The sequence below is a fragment of the Cygnus olor genome, chromosome 6, assembly GCF_009769625.2.
Source record: "Cygnus olor isolate bCygOlo1 chromosome 6, bCygOlo1.pri.v2, whole genome shotgun sequence".
Taxonomy (NCBI): domain Eukaryota; kingdom Metazoa; phylum Chordata; class Aves; order Anseriformes; family Anatidae; genus Cygnus; species Cygnus olor.
In genome coordinates this window covers 12,281,986-12,304,972 of record NC_049174.1, presented here as the reverse complement: position 1 = coordinate 12,304,972, position 22,987 = coordinate 12,281,986, and the positions used below count along the sequence as shown (strand labels likewise).

The 22,987-nt window shown below is 37.3% G+C and overlaps 1 protein-coding gene across 5 annotated transcripts in view; it reads left to right on the top strand.

The window, feature by feature from the left end:
- The window catches only part of ALS2 (alsin Rho guanine nucleotide exchange factor ALS2), a 58,706-nt gene extending 41,227 nt beyond the window's left edge, over positions 1–17,479 (top strand). For all 5 annotated transcript variants that reach the window (XM_040561446.1, XM_040561447.1, XM_040561445.1 and 2 more), the window contains 17 exons: positions 82–284; positions 427–492; positions 1,699–1,797; positions 2,876–3,040; positions 5,326–5,437; positions 5,749–5,826; positions 5,924–6,057; positions 8,178–8,345; positions 9,394–9,511; positions 10,069–10,226; positions 10,929–11,051; positions 12,089–12,265; positions 12,658–12,703; positions 13,666–13,727; positions 14,354–14,503; positions 14,782–14,878; positions 16,215–17,479. In XM_040561446.1, the coding sequence (XP_040417380.1) occupies positions 82–284; positions 427–492; positions 1,699–1,797; positions 2,876–3,040; positions 5,326–5,437; positions 5,749–5,826; positions 5,924–6,057; positions 8,178–8,345; positions 9,394–9,511; positions 10,069–10,226; positions 10,929–11,051; positions 12,089–12,265; positions 12,658–12,703; positions 13,666–13,727; positions 14,354–14,503; positions 14,782–14,878; positions 16,215–16,253 (1,995 nt within the window). In that variant the 3' untranslated portion in view covers positions 16,254–17,479. The remainder of the gene's footprint in view (positions 1–81; positions 285–426; positions 493–1,698; positions 1,798–2,875; positions 3,041–5,325; positions 5,438–5,748; positions 5,827–5,923; positions 6,058–8,177; positions 8,346–9,393; positions 9,512–10,068; positions 10,227–10,928; positions 11,052–12,088; positions 12,266–12,657; positions 12,704–13,665; positions 13,728–14,353; positions 14,504–14,781; positions 14,879–16,214) is intronic.
- The last annotated feature ends 5,508 nt before the right edge of the window (positions 17,480–22,987 follow it).

Below are 22,987 nucleotides of genomic sequence, written 5' to 3'. Positions count from 1 at the left end.
GATTGCATTGAATCTCTCCTCTACAGCAACTACAGCTAAGACAGATGTTAGCTAAATTCTGTGGTTAAAACTCTGTTTCAGACGAAGTGGCTGAGGGCAATAAGCCAAGCAGTGGATCAGGCCCTTAGAGGGACTTCTGACTTATTTCTGTATGGAGCTGGTGGGAACGTTTCAAGACAGGAACCTCCTATTTCTCGTAGTGCCAAATACACCTTCTATAAGGACTCTCGATTTAAAGATGCTGTTTATGATGGGAGATGGCTTTCAGGAAAACCACATGGCAGGTAAAAGCATTTGAACATAATGGTTGAAAACAAAGTGAGGTGGTTGCTGCATCAATAAGTAGGCTTATTTACAGACGTTAGTTGGGAATTGTTAAGTGAACTGATTATCCGGTACATGTGTATGACTTTGTGTATTTTCCAGAGGGACCTTAAAGTGGGCTGATGGAAGAATGTACTCTGGGACTTTCCGGACTGGGCTGGAGGATGGGTAAGATCTTCCACTACTTACAGAGATAGAGGGCAAGGAACACCTTTTGTTATAGACTATTATGAAGATTATAAGAAGATTCTAAGTCCTTTTAATTAAAGGTTTTGGAGTGTGTCATTTACTCAAGGTTATGTACGTTAAGATTTCTCTATATGTTGATACTTAGATAACCTCATTTATCCACAGGTGTGGTCGTTGCGTTCCCAACAGACTCTGTAACTGTGTGATTAAAAACTTTTTATTTCATAAAAACTGAAACTGAGGTAATCAGCTGCAGGATGGAGGGAGAGAGTAGTAAAACAGTTGAGAAATAATATTATGGTCCTATTGGCTTCCAGCTGTATTTTCAAAGTTTTGAGTTGGAGAGGAAGACGAAATGTGGTCAGGCTTCTGTCATTTTTAAAATGCACCTTAGCTATGTCAAGCTAATGTCAAACTACAAGACCAGATTAGAACTTCGGTCATTTGTAAGTAGTAAGTGTAATTAATTAACCATAGTGATTTGGGGGTTGTTGGAGATGGAAATATTGCAAACAAATTCCCAACAGGAATTAAATGCATTGGTATTTTTGTAATAATCGCTATGACTATCAAATGCATGTACTTATATTTTAGCATGCATGCTGTTTTCTCAACACTCAGCAATAGTAATGTGTTATTGAGGTAGATGTGCTCTCAGGAGAATCTTCGTAACTGGATTTTAATCTCTTCACAAGATCAAAACCAACAAATAAGTTGTCTGTTCAGGCATATTGAAAATATGAACCGTTCTGTGCAACTTCTTGAGCATGATTGGAGGCTAGCATCTTTTCTTTTTTTTTGGTTTTAATGTTCTTTATAGCGATATGTTCTCATTTCCATGGAATAAAGGTACATCTGAGTTACCAAGACTTGAAAACAACAAAGGTAGACCTAGGATGTGAGAAGACTTGTAGCCTTTACAAAGCTGAGAAGAACACTGCTGTGTGGTAGAGAGGAAACACATACAAGAACGTACCAAAATCAAATGAGAAAAGCAGTACAAACTAAATTGGCCTAGTGATGCTGAAAGTCCTGCTTTCACTCTTTAAATAAAATCGTAGCTGTTTTCATTAGAAATGCATTAAAAATAATATTGAGCATGCTGATTTTAGAATAGATGTGATGTCTTTTATGAAATGCATTAGTATTAATAGCTGTTTATGTTCCATTTCTGTGCACTGACAGATACGGTGAATACAGAGTGCCAAACAAAGCCTTGAATAAGGACGACCATTATGTGGGATACTGGAAGGAAGGCAAAATGTGTGGGCATGGAGTCTACAGGTAACAGCACTTGTGTTGCCCTCATTGCAGAGAAGAGAGCGGGGCTCATGCACTCGCACACAGTTCCCTTACAAAGCCTCTGTATCCCTGTATGTAGTTTTCTAATTGCATTTCAGACTTGTGATTATAGTTACCTTGGTTTATTTTCTGCTTTGATTTTTTGGTGGATTGTTCACTATAGTACTCATACTGTGTTCTGTTGTTAATATCTATTCCAGCGTTGCTGCCACTTCCCAATAATTCATTATACTATTTTTTTTCAGAGGGAGAAATATAACCTCTAATATCCTTGCTTGGTGGGGAGAGGTTAGCTTTAAAACAAAGTGTTGTGGTTTAGCCCGGCTGGCAGTCAAACACCACACAGCCGTTCGCTCACCCTCCCCCCTCCCTCTCCGGGATGGGGGAGAGAAACGGGAAAGTGAAGCCTGTGAGTTGAGATAAAGACAGTTTATTAAGACAGGGAAAAGAATAACAACAACAATAATAATAATAATAGTATTAATAGTAATAATGTGTACGAAATAAGTGATGCACAATGCAATTGCTCACCACCCGTTGACCGATGCCCAGCCTATCCCCGAGCAGCCGGCCCCCCCTCCACCCCGGCTAGCCACCCCTATATATTGTTCAGCATGACGTCAGATGGTATGGAATACCCCTTTGGCCAGTTTGGGTCAGCTGTCCTGGGTCTGTCCCCTCCCTGCTTCTGCTGCATCCCTAGCCTGCTCGCTAGCAGGACAGAGAGAGGCTGAAAAGTCCTTGGCTTGGTGTAAGCACTGCTCTACAACAATTAAAACATCAGCATGTTATCAGCGCTCTTCTCATTCTAATCCAAAACATAGCACCCTGCCAGCTACTAGGAGGAAAATTAACTCTGTCCTAACTGAAACCAGGACACAAAGCATCAAGTTTAAAAACATAAAAAGCTCTCTCACATCCCAAATATCCTTTAACTATAGTTCCTGCTTGGTGTGGCTGCAATGTAGTTTTTAAAAGAAAAAAGGGAGAGTTGAGCAGGCAAAAAAGGCAAGGGGGGGGCAGATTATGGGAATCTTACTTACCCTTTTTTTCATTATAGCTATGCTACTGGTGAAGTTTATGAAGGGTGTTTTCAGGATAATATGCGTCATGGCCATGGTTTGCTGCGCAGTGGGAAGTTGACCTCTTCCTCTCCCAGTATGTTCATTGGACAGTGGACAATGGATAAGAAGAGTGGTTATGGGGTTTTTGATGATATCACAAGGTAACACTTCAGTTGTTTGAATCCTTAAACACTGGTGTGACAGGCAATTGCAGAAAGATAGGAAAGGATTTGATCTGGTACTAGCAGTAGTAGTACATGTGCTTATGTTCTTATCTGTAGTAGGTATTCTGGGTTGATAATCTAAAGAATGGATCTAGGGATTTCATTTTGTTGATGTATGTAGAGTTGTTGCTGTATTTTTTTTAAGCCCTTCTTTCCTGTCATATTCCTGCCTGACAGCTAGCACTGAATATGGTATCTCACTGAGGGATACTGTGTTATTGCTGAAAGTGTTTTTTGTGGATGTTATGAGAGGAATACTCTTTTTTGTCTCAGGCCTATAAAATTGAGTTGCTTAGTGACCTGATATCCAGGACTAGGTAAACTTCAGCTCAGGTGTTGCATTGAGTTACTCTTTCAGTGCAGTTGGAGGGAAGGTGCTTGTTCTAAGAGCAGTTCAGTGAAGGTTTCAGAAAGATAATTGTTTCTGAATTGCAGTAAATTTATACATTAAATAAATGGTGTCTGAGCACAGACAAGTGTAGTCTGTCTTCTTGGTCACCAATTCAATGCTGCTTTGTTCCTGAAAAGAGGTCTTTTGGTGAGAGCTCAAGAAACCAGGTTTGGTTTAACTGGAATGAAAGCTCACTTCTGAAGCAGAACAGTAAGAAGACTGAAGGGGAAAGATTAGGTGTCTGTTTCCTGAAGCAGAGCTATTTTAACATCTCTGGGTGTTACCTGACCTCAGTTTTGCATTTAGTCTTGGTGTGGTGGTGGTGTTTTTTTTCTTTTCTTTTACTCTAGCAATAAGATGTCTCTGCATGCCTTATTCATCTACCCAAGACAAACTAAAGACATAAGAGCTTTTCTGGCAGATCCACTCATCTCCAGAATTTGTATATGTAGTGGCAGTTCATGGGGGTGGGTGAAGGAGAGAATGTGGCATTTGCTTTCTGTTGCAGAGTTACTCAAATCTGAGTCCCTTTCCTTCTTATCTCAGAAGGTTATATGAGTGTGTGTGTTGCCAAAGGATTCATTTTCTTCACGTCTTATTCTTCAGCCCAAGAAAATAAGGTGTAGCTGCGGAATCGTACTATAACGTGTCATTATTGCAAGCTAGACAAGCAGGGCTTCTGTTCTGTCATGTGTCCATCTGGTAACTGCATATGCTGCATTTGTCTCCTTAAGAAGCTGTTACTCAGCGGAGACCCCTGTAGCAGACATGAGAAATCAGACCAGCATTCTGCTAGGTTGTGAGTCTAAGCAGCTGGAAGATATCCCTGAATTCAGATTGAAGCCTGCATTTAATCTCTTTACTGTGACCATAATTTTGGGGATACTAAAATCAAAATTATCTGTAATAAGCAGAGTTCTGTTAAATCAGTCACTAGTTTCCCTCTAAAAGCAAACAAAATGTCCCAGATAAGTCAATTTTCTTTATTGCTTGTATACTGCAAACAACTTATTTTTAAGAACAACTGGAAAGAGAGAGTTTGAAAAGATTTGGGGCTTGTTTCAAACACTCTAATCTGACATCTGTGGACTTAAACACTCAGATGTTTTAAATAGTCTGAAAGAAGTGGATATTTACTTGAGAAACCTTTAATTGTCTAATCATTTTTTTCTTAGCATGACCTTTGTTCAGCTATATTATCCAAAGACTTGCTACACTGTGGCCTATTTCCTTACAATTTTTCTGCTCTAGTATTATTTTTGAAATGTCATATGACATTGTAGGTCTCCCTCTTAGTCCCCAATAGAACAGCTTGATTTCTTTTCTTCATTATCCCTTCAAATTGAGTCATCTGAGTTTAGGTAAAGAAGTCAAAAGTTTTGGCAACAAATTGCCTAAAATAAGCTTATTGCATCTGTTCTAAATAACTGTCAAATATGTTGGTTAAATGCCTAGTGAAGCTGAAGGTCTCTCCTTGTGTACAACTTGTTTGCTGATCTAGATGAGACTGAAGTTTCCCTGTTTTTTATTTTCTGTAACTACAGTTTGTGTTCCTCTGGGTAGAACTGGGCTTTAATGCTGAGATCATCAGGAACAGTTTCCTTGGATGTAGTCAAGTTGTAATTGTGAAAGGAATTTTTTTTACAGTTTCTTTCTATCAAAAAAACTTACATCCACTAAGCTAGTGAAACTAGATTGGCAGACTTGAAGCAAGTGCTGTATAACTCCTTTCTAATGGTTTCTAATGGTCAAATATCACAATAACGCCAAAGAAAGGAAGGATATAAATGTTCTACTTAAATTGTATTATTCCTACTTCATTTTTCTTAAGAGGAGAAAAGTACATGGGAATGTGGCAAGATGACTTCTGCCAAGGCAATGGTGTTGTGGTTACTCAGTTCGGATTGTATTATGAAGGAGCCTTCAGCACCAACAAAATGATGGTGAGTTGAACACTAGACTTTGTGCTATAATGACTAGTCCTCTAGTTGTGGTAGCTTTTTGGGGTAGATGGGTGGTCACGCAACAGTATGTTAGGTTGTATAAAACTTGCTGTTGTTCTAAACTTCTGTTGTCCTGTGTTGTATTTTCTTTACCCTGCTTTGTTTTACCTAGTACTACTACAGAAGCTGCTTTTTTTTAAAAAAAAAAAAGATATTTCCTAAGAATTAATAAACATTTCAGTGTATCTTTAGATCTGCAGTGTGGCCTTCTGTTATACTTATTGCTCTGTTATTTGTGGTTCTGTTTATAGGGGACTGGCATTCTGCTTTCTGAGGATGATACAGTCTATGAAGGGGAATTTTCAGATAACTGGACTCTGAGTGGAAAGGTTGGTATTAGTCATTTGTAAACTGTTACCATCTTAAAAAAAATAATCCATTGGGAAACAGTACAGGAAAATAATTTTTTTTCTTTCTTCCCTCAAGGGAACGTTAACCTTGCCGAATGGAGACTATATTGAAGGTCTCTTCAGTGGAGAGTGGGGATCTGGGATAAAAATCACAGGAACCTACTTCAAGCCTAGCTTATATGAGAGTGAGAAGGACAAGCCTAAAGTATTGTGAGTGTTAAGTAAGAAATTTCTGATGTGGTTCAGTGATACTTTTGAATGTAACTATTGGCCTTTTTTTCAAAGGCCAATTAAACTGTTTTTTCCAAAACAAAAAAACAGTGAGATTTTGAGAACACCTTTCCTGTTTTTATTCCTTTTCCACACCCCTTAGAAAAATAACTGTAACCTTTTCTTCAGCTGTTGTTGCATTCATATTACTAATTGAATGGCTAAGTAAATAATGGTGTGAAATTACAGGTGATTTGGCATGCTGCTACTGACTTGTAGCAGTCCCAGAACTTATTCATGAACTCAGGTTCTAACAGTCAGTCCAGATATATCTGCTAATAATTTATGATTGTGAGAGAGAATAAGTTACATTTGAGGGAGTACATCAATTACAGACTTCTTTCTGTTAATTACTCTGTTGGTAACTTAATTCATTTAATATCATTTAATAGGCTTAGTGAGGGTACATTTGGACAGAATTTAATAGTTACTACACTGTTTCCGAACAGAGCATAAGAAAATTATGAAATAATTGCTGAATTGTGTGTGTGGGAAAAAAAAGCAACAAAAAAACACATTTAAATGTCTTGACAAAGATAATATTGAAAAGCATCCGTAATACTATTTGTAGCAGTTGTATTAAATCAATATCTTAATTGTCTCCAGAAAAAATACATTTGTTCTATTTAAGTCATAATTGAGATCTTCTAGTAGAAGAAATTTAAGTAAATTTTAAGAGTTGTGAATGAAAGTTCAGTGTTTGGTAAAACTATATGCTGGTCTTCAATGCTAGTAATAGTTGTGTAGGTTTCAATATCTTTGAAGCTTACTCTCAAATTTCCTATCAAAATGGGAAACAGAACTTTGTTTTAACATAGATTGCTTCTCAGTGTGCTTCCTGAAGCATTCACTGATAATTTCTTTTGACAGTGCTGACACCTACAACAGGATGTGAGGTTAAGCAGGCCTCCCTGCTGTACTGAACACTTGCAACCTTAGCAGCTGTCTGCTTTTTACCCCAGTAGGGAGTCTATGAATAAATGTATGTACGTATTTGTGAAGACTGCTTGTGGAAATGAGGGTTTCATTGACCCTTTTCAGGATCTCTTGAAGTTGAAAATCTTCTGATATCATTTTGTGGAAAGGCTTAACATCTACTTCTGCTTTGTGAGACTGGAAGCATGGGAACTAATAACACTGATTTTTTTCCCCATGTAAATTTTGTGGGAGGGAAAAAGAAAAGGAAGTTTTGGCAGTTTCCAGTACTTAATTTAAATCAAGATAAAAGTATTAACCCAGGTAGTGTTTATTTCAAAGCCCTAAATTTCATTGTGTGTCGGATATACAGGGGGGACATCAGATCTTGGTTTTCCTTTGGCTATAGAGGATCCCAGAGCTTTGGCTGTCAGTGAAAAGATGCCTACACTGGCTTTACTTTCAACCAGCTTGTCCCTAGTATGTGATGCAGCATTACCTGTAGATAATACTTTAGGGACAGAAGCCATAGAACCATTCTCTCTGTTTATATGCGTGGATAGGCTTTTTGTACATTCTAGGATTGTGAGATGTTTGAGACATCTTTGTACTGTATTCTTATTACATGAATGTGTCCTAAGCCTTGTGAATGAATAATACCAGTGGTGAAGATAAGCCCCCTCAATTGCAATATGTCCTATTTTCTTGGAAATCAAATCAATGCTTTTCCTGATTAAAATAAGCTGTTTCTTGGAATAATACAAGAAAGAGTAAGACTGACTTGTGTATTATAAGGTTCATAGTTATTCTTACATGTAGGTATTAAAGATGTTGTAATCTTGTAACTTTATAATCTGTTGCATGGATTAATGTATGCTTTAAGGCTGTTCCATGGTAAGGATAAATGATTTTTGTTTACATTTCATTTTACCAGATTTTTTTAGTTCTTTTTAAGAGGAGTTGAGACATTCGTGTAAGTAGGTCTGGGTTTATTCTTAGTAATAACTGTAAGAGATTAAGTATACCAGCTTTTGATTAAAATAGTTTGAGATACTAAGTTAACGTTAGGCATAAGTGTTTTTTGTAGCTGTGTGTGTTGTTTCAAGACTATTCAATTTTAACAGACTAACTGGTTGTTTTATTAGGCGGAAACTTGGGATCCTGGCAGTGCCTCCTGATGAGAAATGGAAGGCAGTATTTGAAGAATGCTGGAACCAGCTTGGCTGTGAGAGCCCAGGTCAGGGGGATAGATGGAAGGCTTGGGACAACATTGCGGTGGCCCTGACCACCAACCGACGGCAACACAAAGACAGGTTAGTTCCTAGAGAATGTAGTCAGCACATTGAAGAAAGTATTCAGAAAGAAACTGGAATTGCACACTAGTCCAGGCCAGAAACTAACTGTAAAAGTTCAGTTAAAACAAACAACAACAACAAAGAAATAAAAACAAAATCAGAACTCTGACTACTCTGCACTGCAGACATCTCCTTTTCAGGGATATGTTGATGATTAGGATTAGTTAATTGTTACAGTCTGTTAAATGCTACATTGTGTATGAATGAGGTGCTCGCTGATTATTACCGGAAGATCAATATCTTGTATAGGTAGTTACTGTGTCCAGCTGCCCAGTAAGGGAATGTTCAGTTGTCATAACTCAAATCTGTGCAGAAAAGCAGGTAAATAGAGTGAATGAAAATTCAAGGGGTGGGAAGGCTTAGAGAGCTGGAGAACTTGAAATGTAAGTACAGTGTTTCTGGAAACTTAGATTTGGCATATAAGGAAATTTCTGGGAACAGCCTTCTTAGGATGTTGCAGAAAAGGCTCATTTCACAGACTTGTCTCTGCAAGGTAAGAGAACTGAGTAGGCAAGATCAAGGGATTAGTGGAGGAAGCTGGCTTTTTAGCAGCAAGAAACTTACCATAAAAATGATAATGTGACTTTAGTTAATACTGCTGATATCCAGGAAATATGTAACGAGCTTCTCATGGTTATACCTGTCTGTCAGGGTGGGCATCAGTGTCTTCCATGTTCCTGATTTTGCAGAGTTGAGACTCTTGTGTTAAAATGAGTCTATGGTGAGTATTTCCACAGTTCTGGTTCAGATTCAATTTTGCTGAAGTAAAGGTGCAGAATTTTTGTGCAACAAGTGTGGGAGGAATGGAGAAGTTCAGGCTGAAGAATTCTGTCAGACTTAAAGTTAAGGGGAACAAGTGGAATGACTAGTTTCCTATGCGTACTTCCATCTTTTTCTTTATGGCTCATCACTTTCTTGTGGTAGCTTCCACATTTAATTTCAGTTTTATTAATTCTATGTGTCTCGAACAATCTGTACAATGTCTTTGTCCTTCTTATAACTGCAGCCCAGAATTACTGAGCCGTTCACATACTCAGACACTGGAAAGTTTGGAATTCATTCCACAACACACTGGTGCCTTCACCCTGGAAAAATATGAAAATATCAAAAAATATTTGATAAAGGTATTGTGACTATTAAAAGTTCATGTAACATGTTAGCAAAGCAGGTCAAACTCATTTACTTGTGTAAGAGCTTCCCTCAACCCCTTTTGTATTTGCATGTTTATAATCCATGTTTATATCGATTCATATTTGCTTTTAACTTCCTAAATAATTGAGTTTAATCCATAACTAAGACTAAAATCATTGTGCATCTAATGGATAGTGCCTCAGTTTCTGCTCAGTTACTGTTTCAATTTTTATGCGTTGGATCCTAGCAGAGCATGGTGAAGTACTTGCTGAGTGTTTCATGTTAGTTTTAATAGTATTGGACAGATGACTTGTCCAAGCAGTAGCACAAATGCCTGAGCAGCCTTGATTCCTCTATGAGCCTGTACTCAGCTAATAAATAAATGTCATCATTCAAAGGGTGTTTTTATAAAGTTTGATTTTTTAATTAATGTATCTGTAGTTTTTTGCTTCAAAGTGTGTTGTTGGATTTCTGATCTGTCTGTCTTTAGTTCTTTTACAGCTTGTCTCGCATTGACCTATCTGACTGTGCAATTAATATTTCACATCAGGCATGTGATACTCCTCTCCATCCATTGGGCAAGCTGGTGGAAACACTGGTAGCTGTCTACAGAATGACCTATGTTGGAGTAGGAGCTAATCGACGATTACTGCAGGAAGCTGTAAGAGAGATCAAGTCCTACCTCAAACGCATTTTCCAATTGGTTAGGTAATAAGACTCTAATATTAAAGTCAAACTACTGCTGAATTCATTGAAGATACTGTGTGTACTGAAACAGTCTAGTGTTTATGTAGTCCGAGTATACCAACATCTTTACTCTGTTTTGGGTGTTAGTTATATTTTCTTGAACTTTTTAAGGAGTCTTGAATATTATGTCAAAAAAAATCTTCACTACGGTGAATAACATCCTGCATTGTTTTTAAAATACACATAGAGAGAATTCAACGTGGATTTCCAATTTGGCATCTGTCTTTTCACAGCATGAATATTTAGTGTTCAAAAGGTATATAAGAGCAGTGATAACACAGAATTGCAGAGTATTCCACTGAAGTTGTTAGGAACATGGCTCATCCATGTTGATATGAAGTGTTTGCTTAGATTCTTGAGGGCAATTACAGCATTAATTGGAGTATTTCTGCTCTCATTACCAGAATCCAAATTAATAACCATTAGATGTACAATATGATTTACCTGGAATAAAACTTATGAAGACCATACCCTACAATGCCAAAGATACCTTTACTACTCTGACATCATCTCCGTTTGGGCAAGGCTTCTATTATTTATACTGCCTTAGTCTGCTGTGTTCTATTTCAGCTGACTTTTCTTTCCAATCATCTCTTCTAATGCTTTATTTTGTGGAAGCTTCTTGAAATGATGTCGTAAGTTGCTGTACGTATTGCCATTTAGGTTCTTGTTTCCTGATCTTCCGGAAGAGGGCAGCACAATCCCATTTGTGGCGACAGAGACAAAGGGAAGGCGATCATTCTGCAGTGGGAAGTCTGACTCCAGATCAGAATCTCCTGAACCAGGGTACCTAAAGGGCGGGGAGGGGTGGTGATGGCTGTGAACTAATTAAGGCCTTACCTTCCCCCCCCATTTCAAGAAAGAGTTGTTAATAGAAATGAAGATAAGCGTGTGTTTAACTGATGGATAGAAACGGATTTTTTTGTTTAGTTTTGATGACGGATTTGGTTAAGTGAACTTCTGTGTGTTGGTTGCAAGCATTTCATTCCTGTTCCATTACGATGGTTCTGTACTTAAGCCCAAACTTGCTTTTGTCTTTTGTTGGGAAACAAGCTCAGACTTGGGCCTGAACTTCAGAAAAATATTTGGGGTTTGAGCACTGGGCTAATGCAGGTCCAGTGCACGCATACTGCATTGTGAAAGTGATGCGGAGCTCAGCCTTGAGTCTGCCATTGTCCTGTCCACAGCTGCCTCAGCTGCGGGCAGCATGAGGAAAGAGGGATCAGCAGAGAACCTTCTGAGAGACGCCAATGAGCTGTGCAGGTGGTATTAGTAGGCACCCCATGTTCAGCTTTTCCTATTAGGATTGCAGCTAAATGACAAGTAGCTACTGAATTCATGAAGCCTGGAGTGTGAGTATGTGGAGCTAGGTCAGGTACCTTCATGGGTCTTTGACTATTTTGTAGCTTGTGATTTGAAGTTAATCTATCAGCAGAGTGGCTCAGAATGAGGGCAAAATGATCATCTTGAAGATGCAGGTACAATTTGAACTGCAATGAAGTATCCAGCTTTTATGTTTTATAGGTCAGAAATACAATGCTGTGTTTAAAACACAAAAGAAGCCCTACACAGTTGTGTTGTGGCTCCTCACCACCCTCAAAAGATGCCTTATGTGTGGACTGTAAAGTAAAGTTACTGTTAAGTATTTCTCAGCACAGATACTACTTGATTGATTTTTTGTTTGTTTACTGTATTATCTTCCCTCATAGAACAGGCTCATACTAAACTAAAGATTTGTTCCAGTCGTTAATTTTCTTCATCCCATTTTTATAGATGTTTCTTCTTAAAAAAGTCTTTCTCTTGACCTCCATCACTTTTTTTAGGTATGTGGTAACCAGTTTTGGCTTGCTGCTCCCTGTATTACTGCCACGACTCTATCCACCTCTATTTATGTTGTATGCCTTAGACAATGAGCGTGAGGAAGATATTTACTGGGAATGTGTTTTACGTCTAAACAAACAAAATGATACGGCTCTTCTAAGTTTTCTTGGAGTGCAAGCGTGAGTATGTTTCAACAATAAAGCAAAACTTAAAATAAGATTATGGTATGTAATTAGATAAAGCAAATAAAAAAAAAAAAAAGCTTGTCCTGAGTGTTTTTCTCTGATAAAAATGTATCTAGCTATATCTATGGTGGAGAGTGTGAATCAAAACTTCTCTCTTCCAAAAAGGCGGGGAGAGCAGGAGGAAGGAAGATTGGTATCACTACAAAACCAGAGGGAGATATTTCAAATCTAGCTATCTTTCAGCTATCTCTCTTAGATGTAGTTCTTCCTACTGGAAGAGTTGCGCTCTCAGAGAAGAACATGCTGGCTTCATTTTCATAAGGTGAAAAATACTTCAAGACCAATAGGCTCTTATTTCTGAAAAGATTGTGTTGGGTTTCTTGCAGGAAATTTTGGCCAGGAACTGTGTCCATCCTTGGTGAGAGTAGAAAGGTATGTTCATTGGTCCTTGGCTTATTGTGTGCTTTGCCTAGTGCTTCTTTAAAGAATCTGAGATAATAAAGGATCAAAGAATTTTTGGCCAACCTTTCTGCTGAAGAGATGCTATTTTATCTTGATCCCTATTTTTTTTTTTTTTTGCTACTTAAAAGCTGCATCAGTATTTTCTTGCAAAAGCTGTCAGTCTGGCTTTGTCACTTACTGTTTTACTCTGAAAGAAATTCTAGTTCAGGAAGATGCTTGTAACCATTTTGCTTGGTCACCAGTTAGGGAAAAATTGTGACAATTAAATGTCTGTCAATGAAGATTTCAAGGTGTTTAGGAGTTGTACCGTTATACACTTTTTGATTATGAGAATTGAATAATTTCTATTCTTAGTCATCACCTTGGCAGTGGCTGAACGCTGGTATTAAATAGTAGTAGTAGTAGTATGTTATTTAGTCTCTGTGCTCCAGTAAGAATGATTTTAATAATCATTCAGAAAGTTACTTACTAACTTACTAAGTAAACTAAGTAAATTAAGTAAACTAACTTACTAAGTTACTTACTAAGAGCTAACATTTATACTCTTATGTTTGCTCTAAACCTGTGGGTCTGTGATTATTGACTGGTATGACTTCTCTAGATTTCAACTATTCTCATGTTAAGGTCCTCTCTTGATTGTTAATCTTTAAGATTCACCAATTCTTAGTCTTCCTTGACCAGGAAGATATACAAATGTCTCTGATTCTCATAACATATTCACTGTTCAGTACAGACTTCTCAGAATTTTAAATGAAACTCATGCAAATAATGTGTAGACACCTTTCCTGGATGACTTTAGCTTGCTGGCACATTACCTTCTCATAGCACTTTAAATCTGAAAAAGTCTTTGGCAGCGTTGCATGATACGCTGCTTCTTCCCCTGAAGAGTGGGTTGCTAAACTTGAATGACAAATCTTCTCACGGTTACACAGGTATCATCAAACACAAAGGATGCCTGCTTTGCCTCTGCAGTTGAATGTTTACAGCAAATCAGGTAATTCTCTGAAGTTTCTTTCAGTTATTTGCTGTTCCTGCTATAGTGGTATCTACTCGACTTGACTGATTCCTTACCTGTCACTTTTTTTGTTGTTCATCTTGCTAGTAGAGGTCACCTAGAAGTTTCAGAGTTCCTCCTACAAATGTTACAAATTGTCCCAATGGAAAACCCAGTATAGCTTTGTAAATGCAAGTACTTAAGAAATATGTCTGTAGGACACCACTTAAAGTCAAAAGCAATAAGATATCTAATCAAATATGAGTGTGAATATTTGTCATAACTGTTCAAAATGACCTATGTTTCAGGAGGTTTCTGTGTCTGTCAGCTGGCAGAATTCTGCTGTAAGAATTGAAGTAGAAACTGAAAGGATTTTTTCTTCTCTTCAACAATGTTTAACCAGCTTAAAACTGTGAGGACAGTCTTGCTTGCAGTGGTGTGCCTTGAGCCAGTGATTATAGCCTGGAGTCTATTATACAGCCTTTGCAGCTGTTGTGGCTGCTGTGCTTTGATCTGTCTTATCTTCTTGGGTCAGGGGATAACTAGCTAGCAAACTGTCTTCGAAATTTAGATGCAGATACATAATTTGTTATTGTTAGCCTGATTTGCTTTTGCTCTCCAAACAGTACAACGTTTACCCCAGCTGACAAACTGAAGGTGATCCAGCAGACTTTTGAAGAGATATCTCAGAATGTACTTGAGAGTCTTCAGGAAGATTTTCTGTGGTCCATGGATGACTTGTTTCCTGTTTTTCTCTATGTGGTGCTACGAGCCAGGTAGGTGCTAGCAGTGGCATCAGGGAAATCAGCTGAGCATAGGCTGTGTGAGTACTCATTTCTATTAAATACTCCTACTTCTCATTATAGGCCTAATTATTATCTTTTTGTAACTTAGTACATTTTATGGTTTGGTTGTTGGCTTTGGCCTGGATAAATTTTAGAGAGTTAAACTGAAATGGATGTTTCCTCAGAGTAAGGCTAGGAAAAAGCATATTTTTTGCCCATTGTCTTGTAGTCTTCACCTGTTTTCTTTTGCCTCTCCCACCATGTGACAGGATAAGGAATCTGGGGTCTGAGGTGCATTTGATCGAAGACTTGATGGATCCTTACCTGCAGCACGGGGAACAAGGCATCATGTTCACTACCTTGAAGGTATGAAAATTATTCAGGGTTATTAAGATTTTTCTTTGTTGCTTAAAGTTGATTAATTCCTAATGATCAATTTGGGAAAATTCTGTGAACATTAGGTTTTAACTTGGACACTTGTTTTAATTAGGACGAACAAGGAAATTTAACATAAAACTTAGGATAACAATTACAGGAACTGCTAAGACAATGGTGCAATGTGCAAATGTACTTTATTCAAATGTAATACAAGTTGCTATTGACTGTTCTGCATGCTCACTTGTATCATGTTTTTCCCCTGTGACTTAAACTTCATTCCAATTTTTATAAAAGGAATAAAGTGATTCCTTGGAGATGAACCATTCTGATAATGTTTAAGTCAAATATTACATCAGGATGCCACAAGAATTCAATTTTGCAAGATAAATGGAAAAAAAATACATAAATCTTCATTCTCCACATTCTAATTTGTATTTTTCTTTTTATAAGTACAGAAAAGGGGAGAGTCTTTTCTGGTAATAACCCATTGTACAGCTAGGACCTCTGCAGTTGAAAGTAGGTTTTGGTTCATGAAAACTGTTCAAACAAGTGAGTTTCGTGACAAGTCAGGTGTTTGGAGCTTTTCTGTGGAGTTGTTTCAGGGGAAGGCTGCTAAACTGAAAAATTAAAAATTGGAAGCTGAGCTGCTAGCTGAATGTTATTTTTTTTGTTTGTGCAAACTGGAAATAAAGTTTGGTGCAGAGTTTTCATACGTGTAACAGTGCTGCAAAAAGGAAGGTTTGAATTGGTTAAACTGTCTTTGAGAATCTTATTTGGTGTTACCTGAAACAGTTATATGAAGTTTCTTGTCATGGCTGACCAAATGCATATTTGAACCAGCATTAAGGAGTGGTTAGCTATTAGCAACAGGTCAGATGTAAAAGTTAAGGTCAGAGCATTTATCTAGGCGGCAGAAGCTTTGCTTTTCAGTCTGTATGTTTTTGAAATGTATGAATCTGTGTGTCCTTGTAAGAAAATACTTTGATTTTGGGGTCCTTTTATCAAAGGGTGAAGAGAGTTGTTAGCAAAAAATTAACTTCACCTTAGCAAAGTTGGGAACCAAATTATGTAGAGTCCCAGATTATGCTGTATTGCTTCATTAGGAGTTGGACATAATTTGTAACTTAAAAGCTCCTGTTCATTTTGCTTGTTTACTGCATCAGAAAATGTTTTGCAATTTTACTGTATTGTACCTTCTTCCAGAAGGCCTAGTCCTCTGTTTTGTTGGATAGGAGAAAAAATAATCAACCTTTTTATGTATGATGCTTTTATCAGCTTGCTGAGAACTAGAATATATGCTAAAATTAACTTTGTTTTAATTCAGGCATGCTACTACCAGATTCAACATGAAAAACTTACCTAGACCATCGTTTACGGCCTGGCTGTTTGGGTGGAACTTCACTACAACTACTTCCTTTCCCAGAAATGGCACTTAAAATGGAGAACACTGTTGCAGTTCTCTTGTTACAAATCAACATACTCAGTTGTTATTTTTGAACTTTCAATTTTAAGATTGGAAATCTGTGAAGTGTTGATGAAGATAGAAGCTTGGTTTGTTAAGTACTTGCTAAGAAGAGATCTCTTCCTATTCTAACAGATCACTTGCTCCTTTTAAATTAACAATAGTACAAAAAGGCATGGCATCTACATAGACTACATGTGAAAGTCTGGACCGCATGGTTTCTAAAGCAGTAGGTTTCTTGTTATTATTCCTGGTTTGTCAGCAGAGATTTTTAAAGAGAACGAGTTGCACCATAGAACCATTCAGTCTTCCTGAATTAAGTTTTTAGGTTTAAGAATAGAGACATGTTAATATTTATAATGGGCATCCTATAGTGTGTTTTGGCTGTAAAGGTTTTGAGGCATCTGTTTGGAACAGTTGCTGAATGCAGTATTAATGTGCTGTTTTAGAAGTAATCACACTATTATGGACTTGCCTGTTTACTAGAATTATAAATATAGAAGCATTCACTGTGCGTTCTGTTTCTGTTTATGAAATGAATAAAAAGGCACTGACAAGTTCATATTTTGGCACTGAATTAAAATGTTCAATCTGAAGGTGTTTAGTTCCATTACTCTGAGGTCTAAGGACAAACTTTCTGTAGAAGCTCATGGATAGGAGAATGGGAACGTGCTCTTGAACAAGCTGGCAATGGATTATGTTTGAGACTTTTGCTTGCTAACTTATTTGGCTATTTATATGTCAGGGTGAAAGAAGTCCACCTTGTTGCATTTTTGAACATGTAAAGGACAAGTTATTTTTCCGTGGGGGGGGGGGGGGGGTTGTGTGTGCATTTTTCTGTGGTTTATGGTTAACCTTATTTGTATGAATAATACTAATGGATAATTTGGGTATTGTAGGTGCTGTTCTTTACCATGGCTGACACAAAAAAGGGGGGGGACCAATTATAGAATGTTATAATGGTTTAAGTTATGTCAAACTACCATAGATAATGCTAATCATATTTTTGAAATAGTAATCATGGCTTGTGTATTGCTACTTAAATGAAAAGAAACACTGTGTCTAAAAACTGTTTTGAACAGTGACTGTAACGTAGCAATTTTCATAATAAAGTAAAAAAAAATTGGTCTTCCTGAAATTACTTTTAATTTTGAAAAAAGGGAGAGCAGAATTCTAGCAATGAGGTATCTAAGACTATTGCTATACTTCTATATTTGCAACAGAATATAGAGATAATAGACCTCTTCACGTTTTCAATTATACTGAATAATATGGGGAGAGAGAAGTCATAACGTGCATAAAAGACAAGCTATGAAATGTTTGGAAAAAAATATATGCAACTAGCAGAGAAGAGTATAATGAAGTGTAAGCCAGGAATTCTAACACTTAATCTTTTGTGCTAGGTATCTTCCCATGCGCTCATCTGTTGAACTAAATGTAGAAAATATTTAACAGAAAACAGCAGGAGCAGAATTGCTCCTGGATAAGGAGCTATGCTAAACAGCTGAGCAAGCCTGTGGCAATAATTTTAATCCGCAAAGATGGATTCATGATTTATTTCACCTGTTGTAAGAGTGCAAATCATTAAAATCAGGTTTTTTCTCACTGTATCTGTTCAGCATCAGTGTTCCTTGTCTTCAGGTGTTTCAGAATAAGAAAGGATTTTAATTACAAGCTTTGCCATGTGAAAAGCTTTTTTCATATGACCTTACAGCTATACTGCTTCTCTGCTTTAAACTGAGAATGTAACTGGAGATAGGAGGTTGGTTTTTTTTCCGTTCTCTTTCCTGCCTTTCAATAAAGAGGTATAGCTACAAATATGTAACAACTTCAAATGTTCAACTTCATTCACTTTGAATGTTACAAACTAAGGGATTAAAGAACAAAATATATCTACTTGTTCTATCTATATGCACAATCTGTTAGAAAAAGTAGTGGTATCACGTGAATTTAGCTTGCTGATTAATATAAAGCAGACAGTCTGGGCTGGATGTTCTTGGTATTTCTGATGTATAGTTTAGTTATTAGATGAAAAGAATCCTAGGATTAAATGTGCTTCTGACACAGATTCCAATTTACAGCCTACGTGGGCCGTGATGCATTAGGAAATGAGTACAAAGCAGCTCTGTGTATTTCTGTAGCTAACCAAGAAAAGAGTTAACCTGCAGGACTTCCATCTCTGTTACTTAATGGTAATTCCTTTTTTCTCATCTTTTTTTATTTTTCTTAAACTGAAAGTTGGATATTTCTTGTGCTGCAACAGAAAGCGTGTAATGAGCAACAGAACATCAAGGTCACAATATTACATGTTCTTGTTGTAATTACAGGCACAGTAACTGAAGACAGACCTTAAGAGCTAGGTGTCCTATTGACTAGGAAGGTTGCTGCAAATAAGAAACCTATTAAATGAGACAACTTAAAGTAGGCTTTTTTCTGCAAGAGAAGGGTTAAGGGGATTTGTTCTCATCTCCCTGGTAATGAGTAGTTCTAAGGTTAGGTTTCTGCGGATTAAAAAGGAGGGGATGTCCATAGATTAGCTAGGGCAGTGTGGTTACTTGCTTTACTAACATCCAACAAATATTCTTTCCCTCTGGAAATTCTACATGAGCCGGACATGGTGTATTCTGCAGTATCTACAGGTAAGAAAATGTTCTGTACTGAAACGATTGTACTGCACAGATGCATTTCCCACATGCAATTGTGAAATTAGTTTCTTCTCATAGCTACAGCAAAGCTAATTAAACTTGTGATAGGTGTTTAGTTCCCATTAGCTAAATGTGTATGAATGGAGAGTAGGAACTAAAAAGAGATTTCTTCCTTACTCCTCCTAATCTTTTACCAAATAATCTGACTTGAATGCCGGGTGGTATACATTGACTAATTTTGTTGGACATAGATTCACTTCAGAGCTGCTCTTGTTGTTTCAGAAGCACTTCAGGGAACAGTCTCTTGTATGGTGAGAGATACTATAGAAGAAAAAAGTGACTGTAAAATCCTTTCTTTGAACTACTTTGCCTTATACATTTGAACTGATTTCATATCAATGTACTGATCTTGTCAGTTTTCTTTTTGGTAAGACTGGGCTGTTGACAACAAGAAGCTGGAAGTAAAGCTGCCTCTCTCACATGACTGCAGTTTGCTGCACCCAAGTATTCTTCCCTGAATTTGCTTTGGCTTTAGGAGGCAATACTTTGGTGGCGTTACCCCCATGTAAACAAGATAATGGCTTCACCAGTGGAGCTATATGCTTTTGTTTTGGAGGGAGGCAGGATGAATAATATCATCAGATATATCTGGAGTCATATCATCGGGTATATCTGATTACAAAGAGTAATGACATTTTTTGTGCCATCAGCAACCTTATGTATGTGGGTGTGATTATCTAAATCTCAGAGTGACTTTTGAAAAAAGTTTATGCTCATGTCTGCTTTTTAATCTGGGTCACCTCAAACTTGCAGTAACGTTTTTTGGGTCAAAATAGGGATAAATGGTTTCAAAGAATATGTCTCAGTCTTTGCTTAAAATAAGTGTATTGTTCTTCTCATGTCTTGGGTTTTTTTAATTAAAACGCCTTAAGTCTCAAAAGTGTACAAAAGCAAGATTTTTATTTTACGATGACTTTTACACTGACCTCCATCAGTGATGAGAGTAGCCTAATTAAGTTCACGTAAGGCAAAATTAAGAAGTGATGATGACATGCCTGCATAGGGCATGTCATTAGAAAGATGCTGACTACCTTATTCTTCATTATTTGCCTTCTCAGTTTCCTGGTTTCTAATGGCTTTTTTCCAACAAAAGCTTCTCTAAGGATGTTCCCTGCACTCACACTAACTTGCAGTCTTCAGTATGCCAAACTATTAATTTTGACAAATTTAAAGATTTGAGTATTTTTCCTCGTTAAAAGTGCTCAGTAACCTTGTTGATTATCATAACTTAAGAATCTTTTAAGAGCAGGGGGGTTGATGTTATGAAAGTCAGGTCTCTGGTGTTTTCTGCTTTAGAAGCTTGACAGAATCCCAAACTAGCCATTTTAAGATAATTCTGAAAACTATTAAAAGCAGGGCGTGAGGTCCCTTGGAGCTCTAATCCTGTATCAGTAAGACCTTCTAGACTATGTGATATTAGTTTCAGTGAATTTCATTTCTGCTGAAGGGAGTAGGCCCTGTAGCCAGAATCTGGGATAATTGATGTTTATAGGCATGGGGTGACATGATTCCTTTTGACTCTTTAAACCATGGTGCACTCAGTATGGACATCCAGTTCTGTCCCTAATAACAGGCAAAGAGCTATGTCTTTTTTTGATGAGCTTCTGTAACTGCGTGCAGTATGTGTGAATGCTGTCTGGGAGATCAGTCAGGTAAGCCTTTTAACAAGAAATTACATCTAATTTGTTAGAATCCCTGGAATGAGAAGACCATGAGCTTTGGCCTTATAGTCTGTGTAGATATCTCAAGGAATGAAAGCACAAGTGGTAGTCTTAGCTAGTTTTCCCTATAAGCTAGCAATTTGGTAGGCCTTTTTCTAAGGAAGTTCACATAAGCCAGATATTTTTCATCTTCTCTTCTTGTAATGACTTATTCATTATCTGTTGCTCCTGACTGCTGCTTAAACCAGACTTCACAGTTGGAAGCTGCTTTCCTGTTGTTATGTGAAAATATGAAACAGCTACTGCTTTATGAATGAGGTGAGATGCATTGTTAAAAACATGATAGATTTTGATGTTTAAGTGCTTATTCTGTCAATGTAAGCATAAACACTGTAGTGTAAAAAAGGAAGGATTGCTAGCTTAGTTTGTTAACCCTAGCTGCTTTCTGATAACTATATCCAAGGCTTTCCCCCAAAGGCAATCAGTCAACATTCAGTAGCTTTCTTAGTTTTCCTTGGAAATCTGAGGTCAACCTTGAAGACAGTGTGTCTAAAACTCCAAAACAAACAGAAATTAATCTCATCAAAAATCAAATAACTTAAGTAGAAGGTTGTAGAATATTCTTTCTTTGACAGGTACAGGATAACTTTTATTTGGTTTAGTTCTTTCCCACTTTGACTCATTGTGCTGTGCAAGATCTACTCAAGTTAAGAAGAAATCATAAATATGATCTGGCTCATAAGGCTAAATGGGAACTTGATTAAGGTATTCCGAAGACTGGAGGGGTTCTTTCTGCAAAACTTCTCTTTTTGCAAGAGAATACAAGCATTGGTGATTGTCAATATAGTGACATGCTTATTTGGTAAGCAACACTAGTTGAACAAAGCAGGTCTAATTTCACACTAATTATCACCAAGGAAAATATTCAGTTTTCACTGTTAATCAGGAGTCTTAAATTTAGTTGACGTTTTTTCCTGTCTGTTTTGATGTTAAACTATCTTTTGACTAGTTCTACCAAAAAGCTTTCAGAGATTTCTTGTCTTTCATGCGTTTCCCTATATATTTGCAGCACACCCACACACACACACATCCCCCCCGAAAATGCAAAGAACAGATCTAGACTTGAAATAACTGGAGTTGTATCCCAGGGTTTTTTTGGAATGGGAAATCACTGTAAAGTTAATCTCACTTTTAGATGCGAATCAGCCAAACAAATTTGGCTTTTGGGGTGGGGGTTGATGAGTTGTCCCAGAAAGTGCAACTATATCGTAGCAGGGATTTTACTTTTTCCTTTTTTTTTTTTTTTGGGGGGGGGGGGAGGTGTGGTGTTCTTTGTTTTTGTGAGAAGTGTGTATGTATGTGTGACTTTTAAATCTGGGTTTTCAGTATGTGAAATAAAACATAGATCAGAACTCGCTCTCTTTATAGCATGTCTGAAATGTTTGGACATGCTCTTTTTGTTTGTCTTCAAACATCTTTTATCACAAAACTAATCAGGATTTTGAATTAGGAGTATGCTGTTTGGTGTCTGTTGGACTTGATAAAGAAAAGCAAGCAGCCGTTGTACATGGTAACCAACAAATGTTAGAAATGTCTATCTTTGGATACTTAAATCTGAAAAAACAGTTACAAAAGCGAGACATGCTTTGGAATGAGTAGTAATAATAGGAAATGAGGCTTCTGAAATGTAGTTTACAGGATAAGCTGTCAGAAGAAGCTTCCTTTCAGGATGTAACTCACAGATTGGCTTTGTAAATACGTCTACGACTGGATCTGTAGCTGTGGACTCTTGCCTCCCAAAAACGTGGGACAGAGCAACCAAGCTGAGGGTCATTTGTGTTTCCATATTGCTGATATTCAGTAGAAAACAGGGTACCATGTCCTTGACTGTATTTTACAATGTAGGGACTCCTCTTTTCTTGTCTAAACAATCCCACAGTAAAGATTCTTCCCTACTCCTAATGTCTTCTGTAATTAAGAAACAGGTATTCATGGCTAGATTTATATGGTCTGCTTAGCTGATCTGCCTAATGATGGATTTAACAAAGCTTAACAAAGGGGAAGGCAAACCCTTAAAGGAACAGAACTCGGACTATTGGGGGGAAAAAAAAATAGATTAAAACAGTTCCCAATGGGTATGTGGTAGGAGAATTCAGTTTTATATTCGCAAAATATGAAAAAACAAATTTTTCTCAATAGAAAAATGATTATGCAGTGTAACACTGAAATTGGAATGTTGCATTGGATATTGGGGAAGGATCATACTATA